Source organism: Falco biarmicus, chromosome 3, assembly GCF_023638135.1.
Source record: "Falco biarmicus isolate bFalBia1 chromosome 3, bFalBia1.pri, whole genome shotgun sequence".
Taxonomy (NCBI): Eukaryota; Metazoa; Chordata; class Aves; order Falconiformes; family Falconidae; genus Falco; species Falco biarmicus.
In genome coordinates this window covers 104,982,617-105,002,951 of record NC_079290.1, presented here as the reverse complement: position 1 = coordinate 105,002,951, position 20,335 = coordinate 104,982,617, and the positions used below count along the sequence as shown (strand labels likewise).

The following is a 20,335-nucleotide window of genomic DNA, read 5'->3' as shown; positions in this document are numbered from 1 at the left end:
TGGATAGAATGCTATATATATATATATATATATATTAAAAAAAAAAACTAGACAGGGCACTTGTTCCCCACTGTTTAAAGCAAGACAAGTCAGTGATTTACTTGTGAAATTCCTTAGGGGAGAGTGAGAGCTTTCCAAAGGTCGTGGTCCTGGACTTTGTGTCACCCAGCAATAAAGAGCTGTGCGGTGTGCTGTAAAATGACACATCAGTAATATATACCTTGTCTTCAAACAATATTTACTGGAATGCTGGTAAAAGCAAGAACAATCAGACAGGCCTTCGAGATAGAGCCTGGGGCAGTGGGAACCGCATTGTACAAGAAAGGGGTAGGGTAGGGTGGCAATGCACAGCAGATTTAAGAGTTCCTTGCTAGTAGCAAAGAGGAAAAGCAGCATCAGTCTCGGTATACCTGGCCTTTGGGATGTGCATGCACCAGCTGGTCATAAACCTGGTGGCAGGCTAGAGGGTCCGTGTAACACAGAAAGCTGGTAAACAGCACAATTTGCCCACATGCAATTCAGTAAACCAAAGACAACAGACCAGGTTCTGGTGTAGAAGAACAGGGTTTAAGACTCCCCACATAAAAAGTCCACCTAAACCCACACATTTTCAGAAAAGATCCTGCTGTCAGTATCGTTAGGGCTGCAAGACCACAAATTCATCACTGCAATGGTCTTTCCTCGCATGCATTTATTTCAGGAAGATGCATGCGAGAAGCCCAGGTTGTCGCTGGGCAATAAGCATCATCCAATTTCATTATTTTCCATGGTGAGATTGGGTATTCCAGATTTATTATGTGCAGATATGGTACCAGCCTCAGAGCTTCTCAGACTCTTCAGTCTTCCTTGCCAATACTTGGAAGATTAGCAGAGGTAGCAGATTATCAACCACATACCAATAGCTAGAATCTTTGCCCAGAAAAACAGATATAAAGGACAAGTCCTCTTCTCTCCTTGAGCCCGTCTGGCCTCAGTAAAATCAATACACTCACAAGGGCATTTCTGCTGTTAAAGGCCAAATCTTTGCTCGGTTACATAAATCCAAGGGAGAGCTAGAGAAATCCTCTTTATACATGCTATACTCCAAAAACATCAAACCACACCTGTCCTAAGACTGAGCCTGCACCTAATCCCCTACCCTTGTGTCTGAAGTTGGATCCCATCTGATGAATCTGGAGATGCTGTTAGCAGCCTGGCTGTGTTATAGTAAGCCTTAAAAACTAATTAGCACTTGTTTGCTGTGATGTAAGAGAGAAGCTTCTAAATGTTGCTGATATAGTTGTACTCAATTTATAATAACGGTCGTTTTAAACAGCAAGAACAACAAACAGCTTTGTTCTAACTTTGAATGAGCCAGAGGAACACAGGAAATACTTCAAATGCACAAAGTAATCTACACAAAGAGCAATATTATAAAGAAGTTTCAACAATCCTCCTCATTTCCAAAGTCCATAGAGAGTTGAATGCATACAATAATATAACTAGCACGTCAAAACCTTTCAGCTAGGTCACCCAGTCCCCTCACCATGGACCTACTCACATGAGATCTACTCAGAATTTGGGCTGGAGCATCAGTTATGCGAGTGGTATGGCTTTTGCCCTTCAGACAGAGAAAGACAAAGCAATCAGGCTGAGTATATGGGAGAGTAAAAATCTGCTTTGCCTCTCAAAATAGTTACATGTTCAGTCCTGGTTTAAACCTGCAACTCATGGGTCTTCGGAGCCTGATGTCTGATAGCTACCACTCTCCAGATCTCCTGCCCATTTTTCAGATCACCACCAGAGTCCATTCTCCCAATAGGAACCTCTGTCACAGAGTATAGCAGTTCTCCATGGAGCAACTACAACTCCCCAAGAAAAACCTGCCTCCCTCAAGCGTTTACTTTGTGGCTTGGCTCCCTGTGGAGCAATACTTTAACTACTGTTTTCCTCCCCCACTTCCCTGACTTCTATTGTTGGCCTGGCACTGGATTTAGCAAGCTTCAGGATGAGCTGGTTTTGTTAACAGATCTTCTTGTTCACCCTTTCTTCCCCAGTACTTCAGCATTCCTTTGCAGTTATAGCAGGACTTGGATATGTCGAGGAGGGCAGGGACACGGGCTCACAGGCAGAGCTACTGCGAGATGACACTCTTAGGTGAGAATGTCTGAAGCTGTTCCCATTTACTACTCACTCCCTGAGTTTTCAAGTGGTGCTTAAGTTCTCTATTTGCATTGCACTCCTAACACCATATAGCTAGAAAGTCTAGATATCACATCACACACTTACATAGAGCCTGAGCACTTGCCAGTCCTCAATATGCTCTCCACTAAGTCTGAAAATAATGCTGCCTTTTTGTTCTCACGTAACTTGTTGAAGGTCAATGAGGAAAGCCTAAAGGAAGGATTCTTGCATTGCAGTCGCAGAATTATCCCTCTGCTCACCCTGAATCCATACAGAAAGGCAATACACTCTCATTCGTTCGGGATGTTGTTCTGAGCATAACATAACTCTAATACTGAAGCACAATGGAAGAGATAAAGAGAGAACAGGGGTGAAGCCTGCAGGCTAATTTCCCAATCCTCACCTGAAGGCACAAACTGCAACACAAACAATAGTTTCAAGACAATATTCATATCAACAGGCATGTAAACACTCCTCAAATTCATCAGCTCATGAAAGCTGCTGCAAACTTGCATCAATGATATCTATTACAAATACAGAAAGCCTGATGTAGTTCTCTATGCCCGTGTTTCTTGCTCAGCCTGAACATCTGCCCCATGCTTCAATGGGCTGTTAAAATGATAAAAAACTGATACACACACACACACCAAAAAAAAAAAATCATGGTATCATTTAAGTTAAAAAAGACCTTTAGGATCACCAGGTCCAACCAGCACTGCCAAGCCCACCACTAAACCATGTCCCCAAGCACCAAATTATGCGTATCATAAACACCCCCAGGGACAGTGATCCCACCACCTCCCTGGGCAGCCTGTTCCAGTGCTTAACCACCCTTTTGGTAAAGAAGGTTTTCCTGATGTCCAACCTAAATCTCCCCTGGTGCAACTTGAGGCTGTGAGTATTGTTGAGGGCAGATTTAAGATGATGCCTCTCAAGAGATAATTAAAACATTTTCCAAATTATGAAAGCAGAACTATAATAGTACACTTGGTAGACTGGAGCAACACCATTTGGAATTTCTTGGTTTCCTCTTGGTAGCTATTTTTTTTTAAACAATGCTTCCTTTAAATTGTATTGAAGGTGAATTTCTTCCTTTTTTTATTTTTTTTATAAAAAGGAGGATAAAAGCTAATGTTCCAAAGGTTTTCAGCAGTGAAACACTCTGTGTGGTTCAGAGCACACCCTAATCTACCACACAATTAACTTAGTATCTTTGCCATCCTCCTTGGAAATTGATGAAAAAATAATTAACAATGGATGCTCACTTACAGCTCCTAAAAGCTGCCAGAATGATTGACAGCCCATAAAGAATGGAAGTGCAGAGCAGCAACAATATGAACAGAGCCAACTGCTTTGCTAGCACAAAAATTTGTGCCTTACAGGTGATAAAATGCATCCTCACTTGGTAGCCTACCTGATCTTTGACCATGGCTGAGACCACTAAGTCAGGAGCCAGCAAGTTATTCAGAGTCCCCTTTTTCATGGTGTGTGAATCTGGCCCCTGTCTGAGATTCTCCGCGTTCGTATCAAACAGGAACGCTGCACTGGCCCAGCCCAGACGTGGGCTAGTAATGCACCCCATGCAGCACTGTCAGTGACCTGTAGGAACAAGAAGACGCACCCTGCTCCTTCCTATATCATATTTACAACTCATGGCAGGGCAGGCAGAACCACCCACAGCACCCTCATCACAAACTCCGGAGAAGGAGAAAGGCAAGGTAAAGATTCCAACAGTGCCGACTAAGCACCCAAGTCAGAAGAGAATATAACAGAGCCCTTCAGCTGCGCGAGAACAGCGCTGCCCGGCTGCAGGCTAAATCCAGGGCACCCAAATCAGGTGGCAGGGATTTCTTTTCTTCCTTATTTTGTAACTAGCATTAAATCAACCGCCTTTAACTAACCACCTCCCATTCACCTAGTTTGAAGAGCTAGAATATTGACACCTGAAGGACTGACGGATTCAACAACTGATGCTAGGGGATTCAGCTATTTTCTGCCTTACCAAAGTGAGATTAGGCAATGAAAATCACAATTAAGCTCTCCTGATCATGGTTACAACAGGAAGTATTTCTCCATTATGTCTTCTTAGTCTTTTTTCACATTTCACTTCCCATCTTCAAGACTGACAATGTTAAACCTAGACAAAGAATTACACCATTACTTTCCGTGAGTCAGCTTTCTACCAGGAACATAAAAACAATCATCATCACTGGGCTGACTGAACTTCCCAGGGGGTTTCTTAAGAAAACATTTTATTTTGATAAAACCTGTCTTTCTTATTATGTAAAGCATAAAGGAAGTCTAACTGCAAAATAGCAACCCTTTCAGATTCAGGATTGCGAAAGTAAATAAATTTGAAAAGGGTTAAGAGTCAGCAAGATGTGCTTTCCTGGGGTTGGAAAAAAGCCCCGAGCAGTTTTGCCCAGGAGTAAAAGCCAGGCCCACAGAGAGGCACCAGTCAGCTGGAGACTGATCCAAACCCGAAAGAAAGTCCAAACGAAGCCTTTGGATGAAGACTGACATCACCCAGCAGTAATTTTCCTGATGCCACCCACAAGCAACACGTTAGAAAGGAGTGTTCACCGACTGTGCTTCCCCTGCTCTCTCTTCACACCCCCCCACCCTACAAAGCGCGAGTACCGACACAAGAGAGTACGGAAAGCACAACTAAAAGGAAGAAAAATGGGGGTTTGAATTCTGCTGCTGTTTCTTTTATTGGGTGGGGGAGAGGACAGTGCAAATACACAACCTAACATTCCTGTCCGGATGGATCTCGGATCGGCTGTACAGCTGCAGAAACCAGCAGGCAGCTTTGACTCCGGGGGGACAAGCCATTAAAAACACCCAGACAGACGCAGAGCAAAGCTACAGGGGACTGAAGCACCCACAAACCAGAGCTGCCCGCACGCCTGGGGCTGCCGTTTACCACAATCTCTGCGTGCTATTCGCAGCCTCCCAAGATACCCCCCACCGCTCCCCAGCCACCCCTGCATGGCTACGGCCAGGCTGCAGCACAGCCCCCCGGCCCGCCCCAGCACCTGGAGCAGCGCGAAGGCACATGCCAAGTACCCCCAGCAGTTCTGCCTGACCCGCTCCGCGCTCCGCACCCCCAGCCCGTGTGCCGGGGGGCTGCGCCTGCCTGGACCCTGGCAATGACCAGAGGGATCCGCTGCAGGAGGCACCAGCCCCCAGCTCCCCTCCGTGCGCCGCAGAAACGGGGCCACGAGCCCCTTCAGCCCCAGCCCTCACATCCTCAGGACCGCAGCTCTGCGCGGGTGTTGGAAGGCCAGTTCCAGCGCCAATCCCAGCGTTCTCAAGAGCCGCTTGCTCGGCGGCGGGCTGCAGGGGCTGTACTGGGGCCATCTTTACCACCTCAGAGGCAAGGAGCAGCCTTCACATCCAGCACCAAACACCACCTGGGAGCCTGCTCAAGCTCCGCTGCGCTGCCTGAAGAAGCCACACGCGCCAAACCGGCAGCGCGACACCGAGCACTGGGAGGGCCGGCGCTCAGGCGAGTACAGGACAGACACGCAGCATCCCAGAGCCTCCTCCGCTCAGCTTCCTACTGATAAGTGGGGTTGTCCACAGTTTGGGAAGCTCTACTTCTGTACCCACGTTGTGGAAATCTGCAGATAGGACACTCCAGACTCTTCAAGTCTCAGATTAGCCTGTGCAAACTCAACAGAAGAGCAAGAGCTGTATTTCTGGTTCATCTTGCTTGGGGATCCAAAAGACTATGATCCAGAATGTAACAAAACAAAAAAACCTCCCAAGCCCCAAAATACCAAACCCATAAAAACAAAATGCAAAACACTATGCCCCATGCCACCCTGACTACAAAACTCAGAAGAGTCTGATGAAATTAGTATCACGTAAGTAATACTTTAAAACCTCAGAAAAATCAGTACTTCATCTGTGACACCAGCCACCGTGCTTAAGGAATACAAACCGCACCAAGAAATCAGGGCATGATCAAAGCCAAGATATGAGGTTTAATTTCATACCAAATTGCAGTGTGCAACACCATATTCCATCTAGATAATTGTCTATATCACTCCAGCGATAGCAACATAACTATCTGGCCTAAGTAAAATCTCCTCCTCTCCTGCTTTAACTGGCTCTTTAGTTAAGGTACAGACTGTAAACTCTCATCAAATAAGCATCCAGTTCAAGTTATCCTTCACCTTCACTGGGGCAAGAGCATTTTGTCAGGTATTTGACCCTGGAATTGCAGGTGCAACCTATTCCTTTAAGAAAGAAGGTATGGTTTACTTCATCCAGTTGTTGGCACATATATACAAATGGATTATCACAACTTGCATCAACTGTTCCATAACAGAAAGCTGTTATCACATTCGTCTATGTAGTCTGTCAGCACAGGCAATAGAGAAAGCTAGGTCAGCGCGGATGCTGAAGGCTCGGCGAGGGAGCAGAGTGCTGTAGAGCGTGCTTTTTCTCAGCTGCTTGGATTCAAAGCACAACATGAAACCGATCACACCTACTGCCTCTTTGACTTCTACTGAGTGAGGAAGAAGGTTCCCGAGGGTTTTATCTCATAGGCATGTGAAGTATGATATGGAGGCTCAGGACTGCACGCTCGAGGACAGATATGTAAAACTGTGTATTGGTGCCTGCCCGCTCTCTGAGGCAGCAGGACAGAAGCCAGCACTGATTCAGGAACTGTTTACCCACAGAGCTCCTTAGAGCCCGTGGCTCTCGGACGGATGCGTTAGCCTGGGTGCACTCCCACACTATCAGGGCTGCGGGGGGTTTGGAGGAGAATTTGTTCAAATCCTGCTTATAACCGGGGCAGCAACAAAGCTACTGAAGGACTGTTTGCACCTATGTAAACTTGCCCTTATCAGATAAGGTCATGCTAAAAATAATTCTGTAGTGATAAGGGTCCCAAGACCTGAAGAATCTTGTGTCTCATCCATAATTTCTGCACTACCAAGACTGATTTGTGGTTTGCTTCTGATTTTAAAGGTCGTGGTCCAGCCAACGCCATTGAAATATGACTGACTGCCATTTTTGTCTTGTCTAGAATTTTGTGTGCTGGGAAGTGGACTGCCAAACCCATTCCACAGCAGTCAGGCTGAGAAACTTGCAGTCACTGAGTTGGGCTCAGTGTGAAATGGCAGCAGATGCTGATGAAAAACATTTTTTTTCCTCATTGTAACATCTAATCACAAGTGTCCTCAGTCAAGTAAGGTCCTAAACCTTACTGCTTAATGGCTCATTTCTCAGTACACTATAAACTAGCAGCTAATATGTAATGTATAAAGTTGCATACAAAAAAAGATGCCTCCCCATAGTTGACTTATTCCTAAATTGTTATCTTCAGCACAATTACTGCTAAAAACATTTCTGTAGCTGTCTTAAGTTCTGCCAAAAATAGTTTGAGCAGCATTTAAAATTAGCTTCCTTGTGTGTGTGTAATATATATATTTAAAATGAACTCTTTCTGCAGGTCTCCCTTTTCCTTACCCCCATTGAAAGTTTCAGATTTCACTACACATCTAATAATTCTTCACGTAATAAGGAGCACCTACAAATGTTGGTGCCACCTCCTGTCCTCTGTAGGTTGTATCTTGGCGACCTGCAGCGTGAACACAATGGAAATAACAGAAAGCAGCAAAATGAGGTTTACGTTTGTAAGAAAAGATCATGCTGTAGGAAAGAACAGTTACGCATTGGTATTTAAAGTGGCGTAATCTCCATCAGAAAATAACTGGAGTTTTAGAGGCACTGGCATCAAGTTATGGTAATTTGATGAGCTGATGGACTATACCACAGCACTGTGGAACAGCCTGAGCATTTTAGGAAGTTGAGCATTCCTGTGGGGACTGGGATTGCGAAGCAGAAGAGAACATTACAATTTGATAGATGTAGAATTGCAACAAAACAGATGACTTCTTTATAAACAACACTCATTACAAAATCAGTATGACACATCTAAAACCTAACCCCTTCTGTATTAGTCCTGTTACAGAATACAGCAACCTCAATGGTAAAGACTGAATCATTTGGAGCGAACACCTCAGAGCTGCATCACATCTTATTGAAACTATCATTTAAAAACACTTTTAGCACTTACTAAGGGACGTATATCACCAGGCTCTGAAACAGGAAGTGCAATTATCTGAATACTGTTGCTTCTAATCAGTTAGCAATAAAACCATGTCAAGGCTATTAAAATGATAAACACTGTATCATTTCAGGTTTTTTTCTTCAGCAGGGAGCTTTAAAAATAAATGACAAAAATGCAAAGCAGCCTTTAGCCATTTCAACAAATCTCAGTGTTGGTAGCAAGAGCAACACAAGCACACTTCAGATATCGACAGTATCTTAATTGCATTCTTTCCAACAACTTAAAATGGCAACCGAATTAATTCCAAGTGCAAGCAGGTACAACTTTTGTTTTCTTAATCAAAGTTACTCTTACACCATCACAGGCACTAGCTTGGCGCAGCAGAGCTACACTTCTCTGCCAAGCTCAGCCATTTGTAGCAGACATTTCCATGCAGTCACACACTGCTGAATCTCTCCACCCAGTTACCTACAAATCTCAAGTAGGTGAGAGAGCCTCAAGCTTTTGTATTAACTTAGGTACTCTTCCATTCTCTTTGCCCACACAACTTCGATCGCGTCCTGTGTAACTGCAGAGGGACAAGAGCAAAATTGTTCCTTTTTCCTAATTAGCACCCAAGCTGCCCCCTGGCTTTTTTCTAGTTCCCTTCAATTTCTGCTATAGTTTTAACAGTTTTCAGCCGGCAGAGCTTACTGTCAGGGAGTTACAGATTTGTGCCTGTAATCCCAGGTGTATTTCCAAGCAATATTCCCAAGAATCTTTTGATGGAGGCAGGGGAGAGAAGCGTGTAAAAAAAAAAAAAGAAAAAAAAGAATAAAGAAATAAAAACCACAACAAGAGACAACTTCAGAACACAGTTTCTGTGAACTTTGATTAACTCCTAGGGGAAGGCAGGTTGAACATAAGTCATTATGTTTGCACAAAGCTTTATGACTTCATCTAGCAAACCACGCAGTTTCAGAGGGTAAAATACTTTAGTGTCTGTATGCTGTATCTTTTCTGTTTCATTCTTTATGCATATGACACCAGCCTTCTGGAGGACCTATAAGTAGTTAACAGATTTTAGTGAAACACAATGGTTTAGACTTACAAATTTAAGAAATGATTGTCACAGTCTTTCATCTACAATGCACTCACCTTCAGATGGTGTCATATGGATAAGGGAGACAGCTCCTCTCAGGTGTGCAAAATACAGTCTCAAATTGCTCCCTGTTGCTGTACATCCCCTTACAGCTCGCCCCAGTTCACTTACTGCCAATTTTACCTACTGAATTCAGTCAGGTGACTAATGAGAAGGACACTTAGTACTCCTTCTTCCTGAAGCCTGTAATATTTTGGTGTGCATGGTGGTCAGAGTCCATTTAACTGACAAATCCACTTTTAAGTCTTCCTGTCCCAGTGGAATAATTTTCCAGGTCAATTTCTCTTTGTATGCGACACTGTCACCTTGGCTTTGACAACAAAGTTTATTAGACTTTCCACAGTGCATGCACAGTGGGCATCAAAGCATTTGGCTTATTCTTACTCATCAGCATACTTCACTAAAAGTAGCATATTTCTCCTACATCAGGCTACTTCAGCTAGTTTTGCGAGGGAAAAGGGCACTGCTGAATTCAACTACTAGTATTTCAGACCATACGGCTCAGCATCCCATTTCCCTTGGCTCACCTCTGGGTATTATGGATTGTTTTGGCAAATGGAGTTACAAACACAAGATACGTTTGTAACAAAAGTACCAAATTCCCAGGAAGAGAAGGGAAAGAACACACTTTTTAAACTTAATCAGAGATCAGATATCCAAACTCTCCCTCAAACCCAAGACCAAAATCCTTCACTTCAGCTGATAAGAAATCATCCCGATTATCTCAGCTTCTGGTACATTTGGCACTGCTTAACAACATCCTTTTTTTAGTTTTCTTGCAACTCCTGCTATCTCCTTTGAATTTAAGCCAACATATGCCAATATAAAAACGGTGTCATTTGCTTATAAAGCTACATTCTCTGCCAAAGAGTTACTTCCATGCCACTACAGGCAAAATCATTATGGGTGGGTTTTGCCATATGGTTAAGGTAACAAGATGTGAAGATACAGTCTACAGAAGAGCCTGGCTATCCTACTGTAGATCATTCAGCAGCCCTTTTTTTTTTTTTTTAGAAAAAAATCACCTTCAGTTCTTGTGGAGGCAATATGCCATATGAGCTGGAAGAATGATCTACTTTGGGTGTTAATTTTCCTACCTTCTTTCTGTACTTGAAGAGGAAACACATGAATGACCTCCACAGTCATTAAAAAAGCTCAAATGTTTATTTTGGCACAATTTAAAAATATACAAATACATTAAATATCAGGGTTCATTAAAGCAAATTTTTTAAAATATATATAGGTATGTATTATTATTTTAAAGGGGGATGGAAACCAAAACACCACATTATATATTTAATTTGACAGTGCAAACAAATGAGAAACTGTTTAGACCAGGAGTCCACTGTGTCAGACAGCAACAACAAAAGCTGAACAGTTCCTGAAACACACACACACAAAAAGTAAAAATATTTGCTGCATTTAAAAGAGTTTGCTGGGCTGGGGGAAAGAGTATGGGAAAGGGAAGAGATGTTATCATCGAGAAAAACTTGACTGCAGAGAAGTTAAAGCATTGGATGCTTGACATTAAGCTAAGTTACAAGACAGGATGAGATAGGGTTCAGACAGTACAATGACGTGAATGATCCTTCAATAATTTATGTATAGAAAGAATATATTAGCAACTAAGCAATATACAAGAATGCACTATCATCAACAGGTTTGCAAGCAGAAACTCCCTGCTTTCAAAGTTGCAGTTTCTTGGCATTATTTGCATAGTTACTCCTTTTCCTTCGCAGTTAGGAAAATATTCAGCAACTAAGTTCAGGAAAAACCTATGATCTCCAGACATAATTTCTACCTGTGGAAAATCGCAGCAGCACAAAGATAACAAGACATCAAAAATGACAGAAACAAAACTGCCACCTACTGAACTTGGAACATCTGAATTATAAAGCACATTTTATGTTGAAAGCTGAAGGGTCTCAAAATGGCTTTGTCTGCTGTCTTAACCTTCTCTTCTATTGGACAAAAACTAATTTATCATTGTGATAGACAATCTTAAATTTCTCCATACTGCAATTCAAGCTTGCCTTTTTTTTTTTTTGGCACAGGAGTCTCTCCATGGTTTGTTCTTTACCCCCAATCTTTGCCCTAACTTGTTTGGATGCTACAAGAGATCGCATTACCTTGTCAAGGGGAGCTATAAAATATAACTGCACTGAAACTTACATAGAAACAGGTCTATTCAACAGATAAATATATCTCCTCCCATTCCAGATCTCATCTTTTTGCTTTGAATAAGCTTTTAACCACAGAGAAAGGGAATCTGGGTCACAAGGTTTGGACTCTCCATATGGATGTCATGTCAACTCAAGACAGTTATGTTCACATTTTCCTGAAAAAGAGAACTGACTGTTCCAGTTTATGTTCATGCCAATGGATGCTGATGAAGAGCTTCCAAGTAATTTATTTTAGGAGCACAGACCCATAATGGAGTGCCAGCTAAACCAAAACAGGCAACAGCAACACAGGTAGGTGGGAATGCACAAGCTGCATAGTTATAATTTCACATACGGTGACAGTGACACTTCAACCAATTTAGCAACCTCAGGTTTTTCACTTATTTCCCAGTCACCCACTCTTATGCCCATACCACTGTGTCCATGATGCCAATATATGTGTTCACATGGCAACAGAGTCAACCATACCAGGAAATAAATTAGGGAAGGATAACCTAGCCAAGAAGTTATTTTACAGCTACTTTAATTTCCTGATCAAGTGACTACTCAGCCACACAGCTGGCATAAGATGGGCCAGAACAAGCATCTGAGAGCAGGGGTATTTAGGCTGGCACTTTCAACAAGGAAATACTTGTTGAGCTCTGTCATAAGGTGCTGGCCTGCAGATGTCAGGCACGTTAACAAAGGGCTTGACCAAAGAAACCCCTTATTGCATTGGCAGAAATTCACTTGACCTCTCCAGTTTGTCTCAGTACTCACCGAGATGTTTAATGGATGCACAGCTACCCTGCAGGAATTTTGGTTTCCCTTTAACTACTGTGTTAAAGGAAGGAAGCTATCAGAGACAGCCTTTGCAGGACAGACATAGCAGCCTATCAGTTACAAAGCCATAGCAAATGGCTCTTTATCCAAGGACAGAGTTGAAGCCAATTGGAAAAGCTTCCCAACAAATTCCCACCCTCGGGATTGGACCCATACCGACCATGGCCTTCAAAAGCACCAAGAACAACAGTATCTGGATAGTGGGTCTACATTCACAGTTAAAACCCAGGGTCAGCTATGTCATAGGCTGAAGAGGATGCTTCAGGAGGCATCGTTTTTTGCTTCAAAAGGATACTGCGTGTTAAGTATCGTTATACTGTCCTACAACATTAAAGCAGTGGCACTTAGTGTTAGCATTTACAAGTGGGTCCTTCAAACAAGTCCACATCCTTGAGTAATCGCAGTATTTTGTGTTGGCCTGCAGCACTGAGACATTCAGCTCTGGGGACACAGAACACATCACAACACAGGAAGAACTTGCCAAAACTAAAAGTGTACCAAAGAAAGGCAGATTCTTTAAAGACTTAAAACACAGCATCTGTAGGAGACAAATGAAACCACAGAGCTGGAATAGTGCATTTCAAGATCACCAAAGCAGTTCACCAAACTGGATGTAGCCTGCCATCAGTATCTTTGCATTAGTTCACTTCTCTGTTAACACTTGGCACAAACCCTTTGATACGGTAATTTGGCTTCCATTTAGGTCAGCTGCTTGCGATGTTTTCCTGGCACTTCAGTGGATTCAGAAAAAGTTTCTTCGACACTGTGTACACTTATAAATTCCTCAGTCAAGAATGAAGGCTAAACATTGCTGACCCTGGTTTCGGAAGAAGAGATCATAGCAGCAGATGCAGACGTCACTAGTGACCGTTCTCGTCTGACATATCGTGGCTTCCGAACTGAAATGGTGGGCACAGAAACATCATTAGCACCTGCTGTATAGACATGCCTTTATCATTAATTCATAATACCACATGCCATCCAATAATTCCTGACTGACCAAAGTCATTCTGGACCTTAAAAAAACCCACAAAACCAACCAACCAAAAACCCAAAACAAACCACAAAAACCCCTACAATGAGCTGATATAGCAAAAATCCACAAATAAACTTTTTTAAACAAGCTTCTAATGGCCTACTAAGTAAAGGTGCTCATTACAAACTGGCATTTCCGTTATTTGTGAGCATTTATAGCACTTTTTAAGCCCTAACAAAAGCCCCCTCAACTTGTACTTTCTTTTTAAACAGAAGTATGAATTAAGGTAAGGAAACTATGACTTTTCACAAGCAGCACTGGCTGTCAGTTTAACAGCCAGACCCAGACCAATTTTGGAACACATCTACAAAATGTTTAAAAGTTAAAGACTGCATTAATAAAAATCAAATTTTAATTATAGCATCTTGATTAAAAAGGCCTATGCATGCATAAGAAGTGAGACCAGAAAATTTGCTGAGCTTAGGTGGCCATTATTTCTCAAGGTTTTTTTTACAAGGTGTGGTCCGTCTCACTTTTGAGTCACCAGGTTCTGTCATTGTCTTGAAAGTACACAGATCAAGCATAGAGACAAGATATTTTACTGTATTACCCTGGCCAAATAAATCCAGTTTCCTAGCCACTCTAAATTAAATTTCATGTATGTAAAATTTTCTGTCGTTTGCAAAACATAACCTTCCCTACCTACTTCTTTTTGAACTTTGTTACATGGTCAGAGACACTTAAAAGAATGCCTCGATTTGATTAGGTGCAATCCAATGCCCTTTTAAATACGTATTTTGGGAGAGTCACATTTAGATATTTCATGCTTTATCAGGCTCCCACTGGCTCATTAATAAGAGCAGCACGTACTATTTCCTAGAAGTAGCACAAATTTAGAGGCCCACCAAAAAAAAGTTTTTGCTCTTAGATTACCCAGATCTGGTCTGAAACAGTGGACTAGAGCACAAACTTCTCAGTAATACTTATATGTAGAAATTACGAAAAACTGGGGAGGAAAACTGAGACATGCCAATTAGTTGAAATCTTCCCCAAGAAATAAATTTCTGCCAGAGTTTCACATGAATTAAAGAGACAACCTACAAAAACTCCACACCTCACATACACACACAACTGTATATTGCAAACAGTCTGTGTTATTTGTTTGAAGAAGCTAATAATCTTCAAATCAGCAAGCCTGAAAATGAGTCAACATGGCATCATCAAGAAGATTCCAGTCCTGAAAATAGATCCCAGGCTGAATAATTTATTTTTGAGCACTTATGAAAAAATACTGCATCTAGTTGTAAGGCTCTGTCTGTTAGGGCAGGGAAGTCAGAGATCCATTTTAGGAGCTGTCAAAGATCTATTTTAACATAAAGTACTCCATCAATACTGTATGCCTACATTAATTAAAACAATAAATCCTATCAAAAAGGTCTACTAGACAGATTTCACTGAATTTCTGTCCCCTCAGATTCCACAGTTTATACCAGGCTTTACAGGTGATTGTTTTGACTTTCTGTGTGTTCTTTGCATATCCACTTTGAGATAGTCATTGCCTGCTTTTCAATAATGAGCTGCATAAAAGGGAAGCCAACAGGTAAAATATTTATAGCAGCATGCCCCAGAGAACAGTTCCTCACCTGAAGAAGCTGGGGGAGGTATCATGGATGCCTGCATAACAGAAGAATGATCATGTCAAAAAAAGCACCTTTTGTCCTCACAGTCTTTCATTAAAAAACACAGGAACATTATTCTAGGGATCCGATGATATTTACTGTGTACATAGTCTTTCCTGGAGAAAGTAACTAGAATCCATACGGTCAGATATTCATCTTTCACCTTTTTTTCCAGTTTGGACAGAAAAACCCAAAACATCTTTTTTATGATTTCAGCCTCTCATACATCAGACTAAGTAGCTCCCTAATGAACTGGTAAAACTTTTGAGTTATTGCTTACTTTGTTTTATGGTTGCTTGTTCCTATTGGAAGGACAGAATTTACTTACTGTTTCACTAGGCTGGAGAACAGATGCTAAAAGAGAGAGAAAGAGAGAGACTAACCATCATTTATCTAGAAGGGTAGAACTGCTAGTTTTCTAAAAACACATGCATGCAACAGAATAGTTCTATTGTTAAAAAATAGATCTTTGTCACAAAGACTACCAAAATAGATCAGAACATTCAGAAATCCCATTAGTAGAATACATTGTCTGTAGGACTCTTTTCAAGATTAGAGATAAATGGTTGCAAAGGTCTCCAAGAACGACTTATTTTGCTTTCAGAGAAGGTAGCCACAGCAGTATCTCTCTAATATGAAGAGGTTTCAATAGGAAAAATGGCACTTTGAGCCAACTACCAGAAAAAGGCAGTACAAACATATAACAATTGAGCAGTGAAAGATGCAACCGTTTTATACAAGAAGTTGCTGCCTTTATTGGCCACATGATAATCATCATCCAGACAGAATGAAAGCTAACATGATAAAAAGCCAGATAATTTTTTCTAATGCTTCTCCTTCAAAGGGGGGACATCAACACTTCAGCCTGCTGGACCAGAGTGAGCTACCAGTACAAAATGGGGAAGTCAGGCCAGTATCACTGAAGCCTCAACAGAGGCCTGGTGCTCTGCCACCTTAGAAATGTCATAGGACAACAGCTCTTGACCCACTTAGAAACTGAAGGAGAATCCTGTACTAACTAAATCTACTTAAAGACACGTGCAAAAGCAACCTAGAGGTTTCAATATGGCAGTTGTGATTAGGAAACAAACAGTTCCTGTGGCACTGATCATTTTAGACTTCAGGCAGCTACTGTTGTATACTTTCACATGAAATTATACCCCAGAGACTGGAAATGTGATGTTCCATCAAGTTACTACTGACTAGATACAACATTCTTAGCCAAACAATGGATTTGTAGTGCTCCACCCACTCCTTTTTCTTTTTAAGCTTATTTCTATTGTGGTAGTCTAACTTGAGCTTGGTCCTGTAAGACATGAATGAAAATAAAAGGTCTATTTGTTCAGCAGACCCAACCCGTAACCAGCTTGCTTTCAACAGAAGGAGCTCTAACACAGCAAATGTTGTGATGGAGGTTGTCATGGGAATCATTCAAAGGGACTGCACAGAAGGGGTGAGACAGAGCCATAGATGAGCCTCAGCTTCATGCAAAACACTGGGTGAAATGGAGACTTCACCTAGACACACAGAACAACTTCACAGAAACTGAAGCATCTGAAAAAGCCAGCTACGTAAAGTCTTGGTGCGCTAAGGCTAAGCACATCCCAGGTATTCTCTCCCTAGCTTTTCTGGAATCACTTTGGCATAAAGTCAGATCACTGCATTTCAGTTACATGGCTTCATTTCTCAGTAACATGAATGGCAGAAATAAAGAAAAGATTTCATTATAAGTGAACACCTCAGCTTTTCTTTTTTTTTAAAAAAAGGCAGTTAACTCTTCCAAGCCCACATAAATCCTGCATTTAAAGGGCAAACACATGAATGAGTAGTGCAATAATGAGGAACCTCAAATTCCATTCCCTTTCTCCTGCTGCTGATATAACTGAGGTAAGTAGACTGCCCTTTAGTATTATAGTTCCCTTCTCTTGAAACAAAGAATAAACAACTGCTATTTGTAAAGCTTTAGAAATGTCTGGCATTTTGTGTACTGAAATCAACAAGTGTTATTAAGTTCTATAAAAATGCCCTCTGTGCAAAAGCACCGCCTGACTTTTTTCTTCCTCCTTTTTGAAATCAGCTATCTAATATTCAGTGACATCTAATATCAAGCATTGTAGTCTGGTAAATCTTTGAAAGCTACAAAAAGCAATAGCTGGGTTAGTGAGAGATACTGTGTGATATGCACCCACCTAAGCACACTTAGACTGACCACACACATACTCTGCATTGCCATGAAAACATGATACTCCTAGCAGGAGAAAATTTGTCATTACTTTGCATTGCTTTGGATGATCAAAAGACATAGCAGGAGCTACATTAAGTTGGAACAGACATGAAGAAATTTAAAAGGTTTTAAATTAAGAAACAGAGCAAGGGCCAAAACTTCAGAGATTAAATAGACAATTAGAGGTATTTTACCTTTGTTTCTTCTGTAGAAAACATTAGGAAGTTTATTGGCACGTTTGAGGTAGAAGAAAGAAGCAACAGATAGAATCAGGAATAAACTGATGAAAAAAGTCCCTAAGATGAGAGAGGCTGCCACTTCTGGGCCCCCTGTACAGGAAATAAAAAAAAAAAGGGGAAAAAAAAGAGAGGGGAGGGAAAAGACTATTATTGACTAGAAATTTCTTCTAACAGAAGGGTAAAACAAAGGAAAAAAAACCCCAGTGATTTTTTTTAAATATACATGTAGACCTCACTGAAACATTTGCAAATGTATCTTTCAATACTCATTTCATTAAATGAGCAACTCCCCCAACCCCACCTGACAAATGTCAGGAAAGCCTTAGTCTCTACTTTCCTGAAGACAGTCACAATTTTTTCATCCATCATTCTGTTTCTTTTACATAACTTTCAAAACCAGTGCTGGGAGGCACTCAGTGTTAACATTCTTTTATTCCTTAAAGTCTCCTAAAGACAGGACTAGCCAACAGACGACATACCAGTGGTACAGTACACCCAGTATTATGTTTTCCACAAGTGACTGATATGGAAACCGTCTCAGGGAGGCAGACATTAGCAAACGGTGCCCTCCCTCCCCTCGATTCTGCTTTCCCTCAGAAAATGCCCTGTAAATTTATTCTGCTATTTTATTTATTTGGAATTATGATCCCAAAGAGGAAGTATTTTAAGAAACAAAAGTCGTTTATGATCTTGCAGACAAACTAAGACAACAGATCTATCTGATAAGCTCTGTTTGAGAAGTCCACACTCTGAAGAGCACCAGATACTTCAAGTATACACACATGGCAAATGTTAGAAAGGGCTCAGCAGCACCCAAGTTTGACATGGCTGTTTAGCATTCCTTTTTAAGAGTGCTGATGGTAAGCACTCACCCTGTAACACTAAATCACTTCATGCGGTATCCTATCTCTTCCTAAAGTGTGCAATGCTGCCATCTAAATATTCTCAATTTGTATTATTCTTACCAGTGTCGAACAAGTATTGTTAGGAGACTAAGCAGAAATGACTGGCCAGCAGTGATAAAAATCAACCTACAGAAAGGCTAACCAAGATGTAACCAACGTGTAACATATTGCCTCACTACTAAAATGAAAGCTCTTGCAGCATGAGGTTCAAGACTCAAGTTATGGGGTTTCATAAATCACCAGCTCAACCCGTACCAGAAGATCACTTGAAGATCACTAAGACAAGATGAAAGAACCATTTAGTAAAATAGTGTTACCTCAAAATTCAACTCTGAGACTTATAAAAGACTCTTTTTGACAAGAAGCAAGAAAAAGTAGAAATGGCTACTGCATTTAGAATTAAACATATGGTACAGAAAAACATTATTTTACAACTTGTTTCAAATGCCATGACATGAAGTGGCTGGTATGCAGTGAACAATCACAAAGCCTGCACTCAGTAACTATTTCCATTTACTCACCTATGTTCTGTATGAAAGGAGTTACGGTGCTTATATTCATTTGGAAATTCATTCCTCTGATACCAGCTGTAATCAAAAAGAATTTTTTAAAGTAAAATCCGACAAAACCTACAGATTTATTGAAAATCTTGGTAAAAAGCTATTACACTTCTCAGTAATTGTTTGACGTTGTATAAGAATCCCGATATCTCCCATGAAAAATCCATTCTTTACATCACTTCTGAGAATTTCAAAAAAAAAAGGAAGCAGACAAGCATCATCACAATTTGTCCAAAAAAAAATCATTCGCTAGTGCATTTCCCAGAAACTTAGATAAAGTTTCTTATCTCTTTCATTAAAAATATTTAGGAAGGAATTGAACGGTTCTCACCTTCCAAACAAAGAACACATACAAAATTAATCTAGCCTTCTTAATATAGATTTTTCAAAGAACTCAAGTACAGTCTGAGCTATTTTGTGCTCTGGAGAAGTCCCTAGCAAATGCCCACAGCAAATACCTTTTTCTCACAGCAGAAATTAAAGCAGCCACAAAATTCAGTATTCAATGTATATTTGATACAGGTCCCACCTTGTAAGTTTAATCATTTTGATGTTTAGGACTTTATTTTAAAAAATTACACTGGGCAGAATGATTTTTTTTCGGGGGTGGGGGTGGGGTGGGGTGGCTGTTAATGTTGCATTTGTCTTTGCAGATTAGGTACTGGAATAGTTCCACAGCACTCTGCAAAGTTTCTGCAAATTTTCCTTAAGTTTTGTTGCATGTTCAAAAGCTCAAAGTTACATCAGGACTTTGGAAAAAGTTGAAGTTTTACTGGAGGTGGGGGGGAATCTACAATATTTGATGCCTTCTTGAACAGTCTTTACTGCACCATGCATGCATGAAGAGATCTCAGTGCCAAAAAACACCCATCAAAATAAAGGAATGGTAAATGACTCACTATTTCTGCATTCAGTTAGATTGGAAGCAGACGAAACAGGAAGGGTTTCATTTTTGCATTTAATGCAGCTGCTACTACCATCTTCATTCCATCGCCTGTAACAACCTGCATAAGATGTACTGAAGTTTGAAAACAACAAAAGCGACACTGGAGATATTTCCTAGTCTTCAAAAAGAGGCAGGGGTAACAGAAATTCCCTCCCTTTGGTCTACTGGTTACAAGCATCACCTGCTTCCTATTATATTACACAAGTTAAAAGGTTTCATTTCAAAGTGTTTACTCCAGAAAAGATATAACCTTTTTGAGGGCCAAAAAGGAGTTACAAGCAAAGGACTCCCAGAGGGCAATTTCAGCACAGCTCCATTCACTGCTTCACATGTTTTAGTTTTGAGAAAAACAGGAAGCGTAACAACCTGTAACTATTCCAAACAATACTAGAAAAGCAGGAGAACT

The 20,335-nt window shown here is 41.1% G+C and overlaps 1 protein-coding gene across 8 annotated transcripts in view; it reads right to left on the bottom strand.

The window, feature by feature from the left end:
• Window positions 1-10,548: 10,548 nt before the first annotated feature.
• C3H1orf159 (chromosome 3 C1orf159 homolog) overlaps window positions 10,549-20,335 on the bottom strand; it is a 28,929-nt gene continuing 19,142 nt past the window's right edge. For 6 of the 8 annotated variants that reach the window (XM_056332663.1, XM_056332667.1, XM_056332668.1 and 3 more), the window contains 6 exons: window positions 19,883-19,987; window positions 18,945-19,010; window positions 17,474-17,608; window positions 15,384-15,409; window positions 15,020-15,050; window positions 10,549-13,299 (listed from right to left, as the gene is read on the bottom strand). In XM_056332663.1, the coding sequence (XP_056188638.1) occupies window positions 13,202-13,299; window positions 15,020-15,050; window positions 15,384-15,409; window positions 17,474-17,608; window positions 18,945-19,010; window positions 19,883-19,987 (461 nt within the window). In that variant the 3' untranslated portion in view covers window positions 10,549-13,201. The other 2 variants (XM_056332670.1, XM_056332671.1) reach the window with 2 other exon arrangements.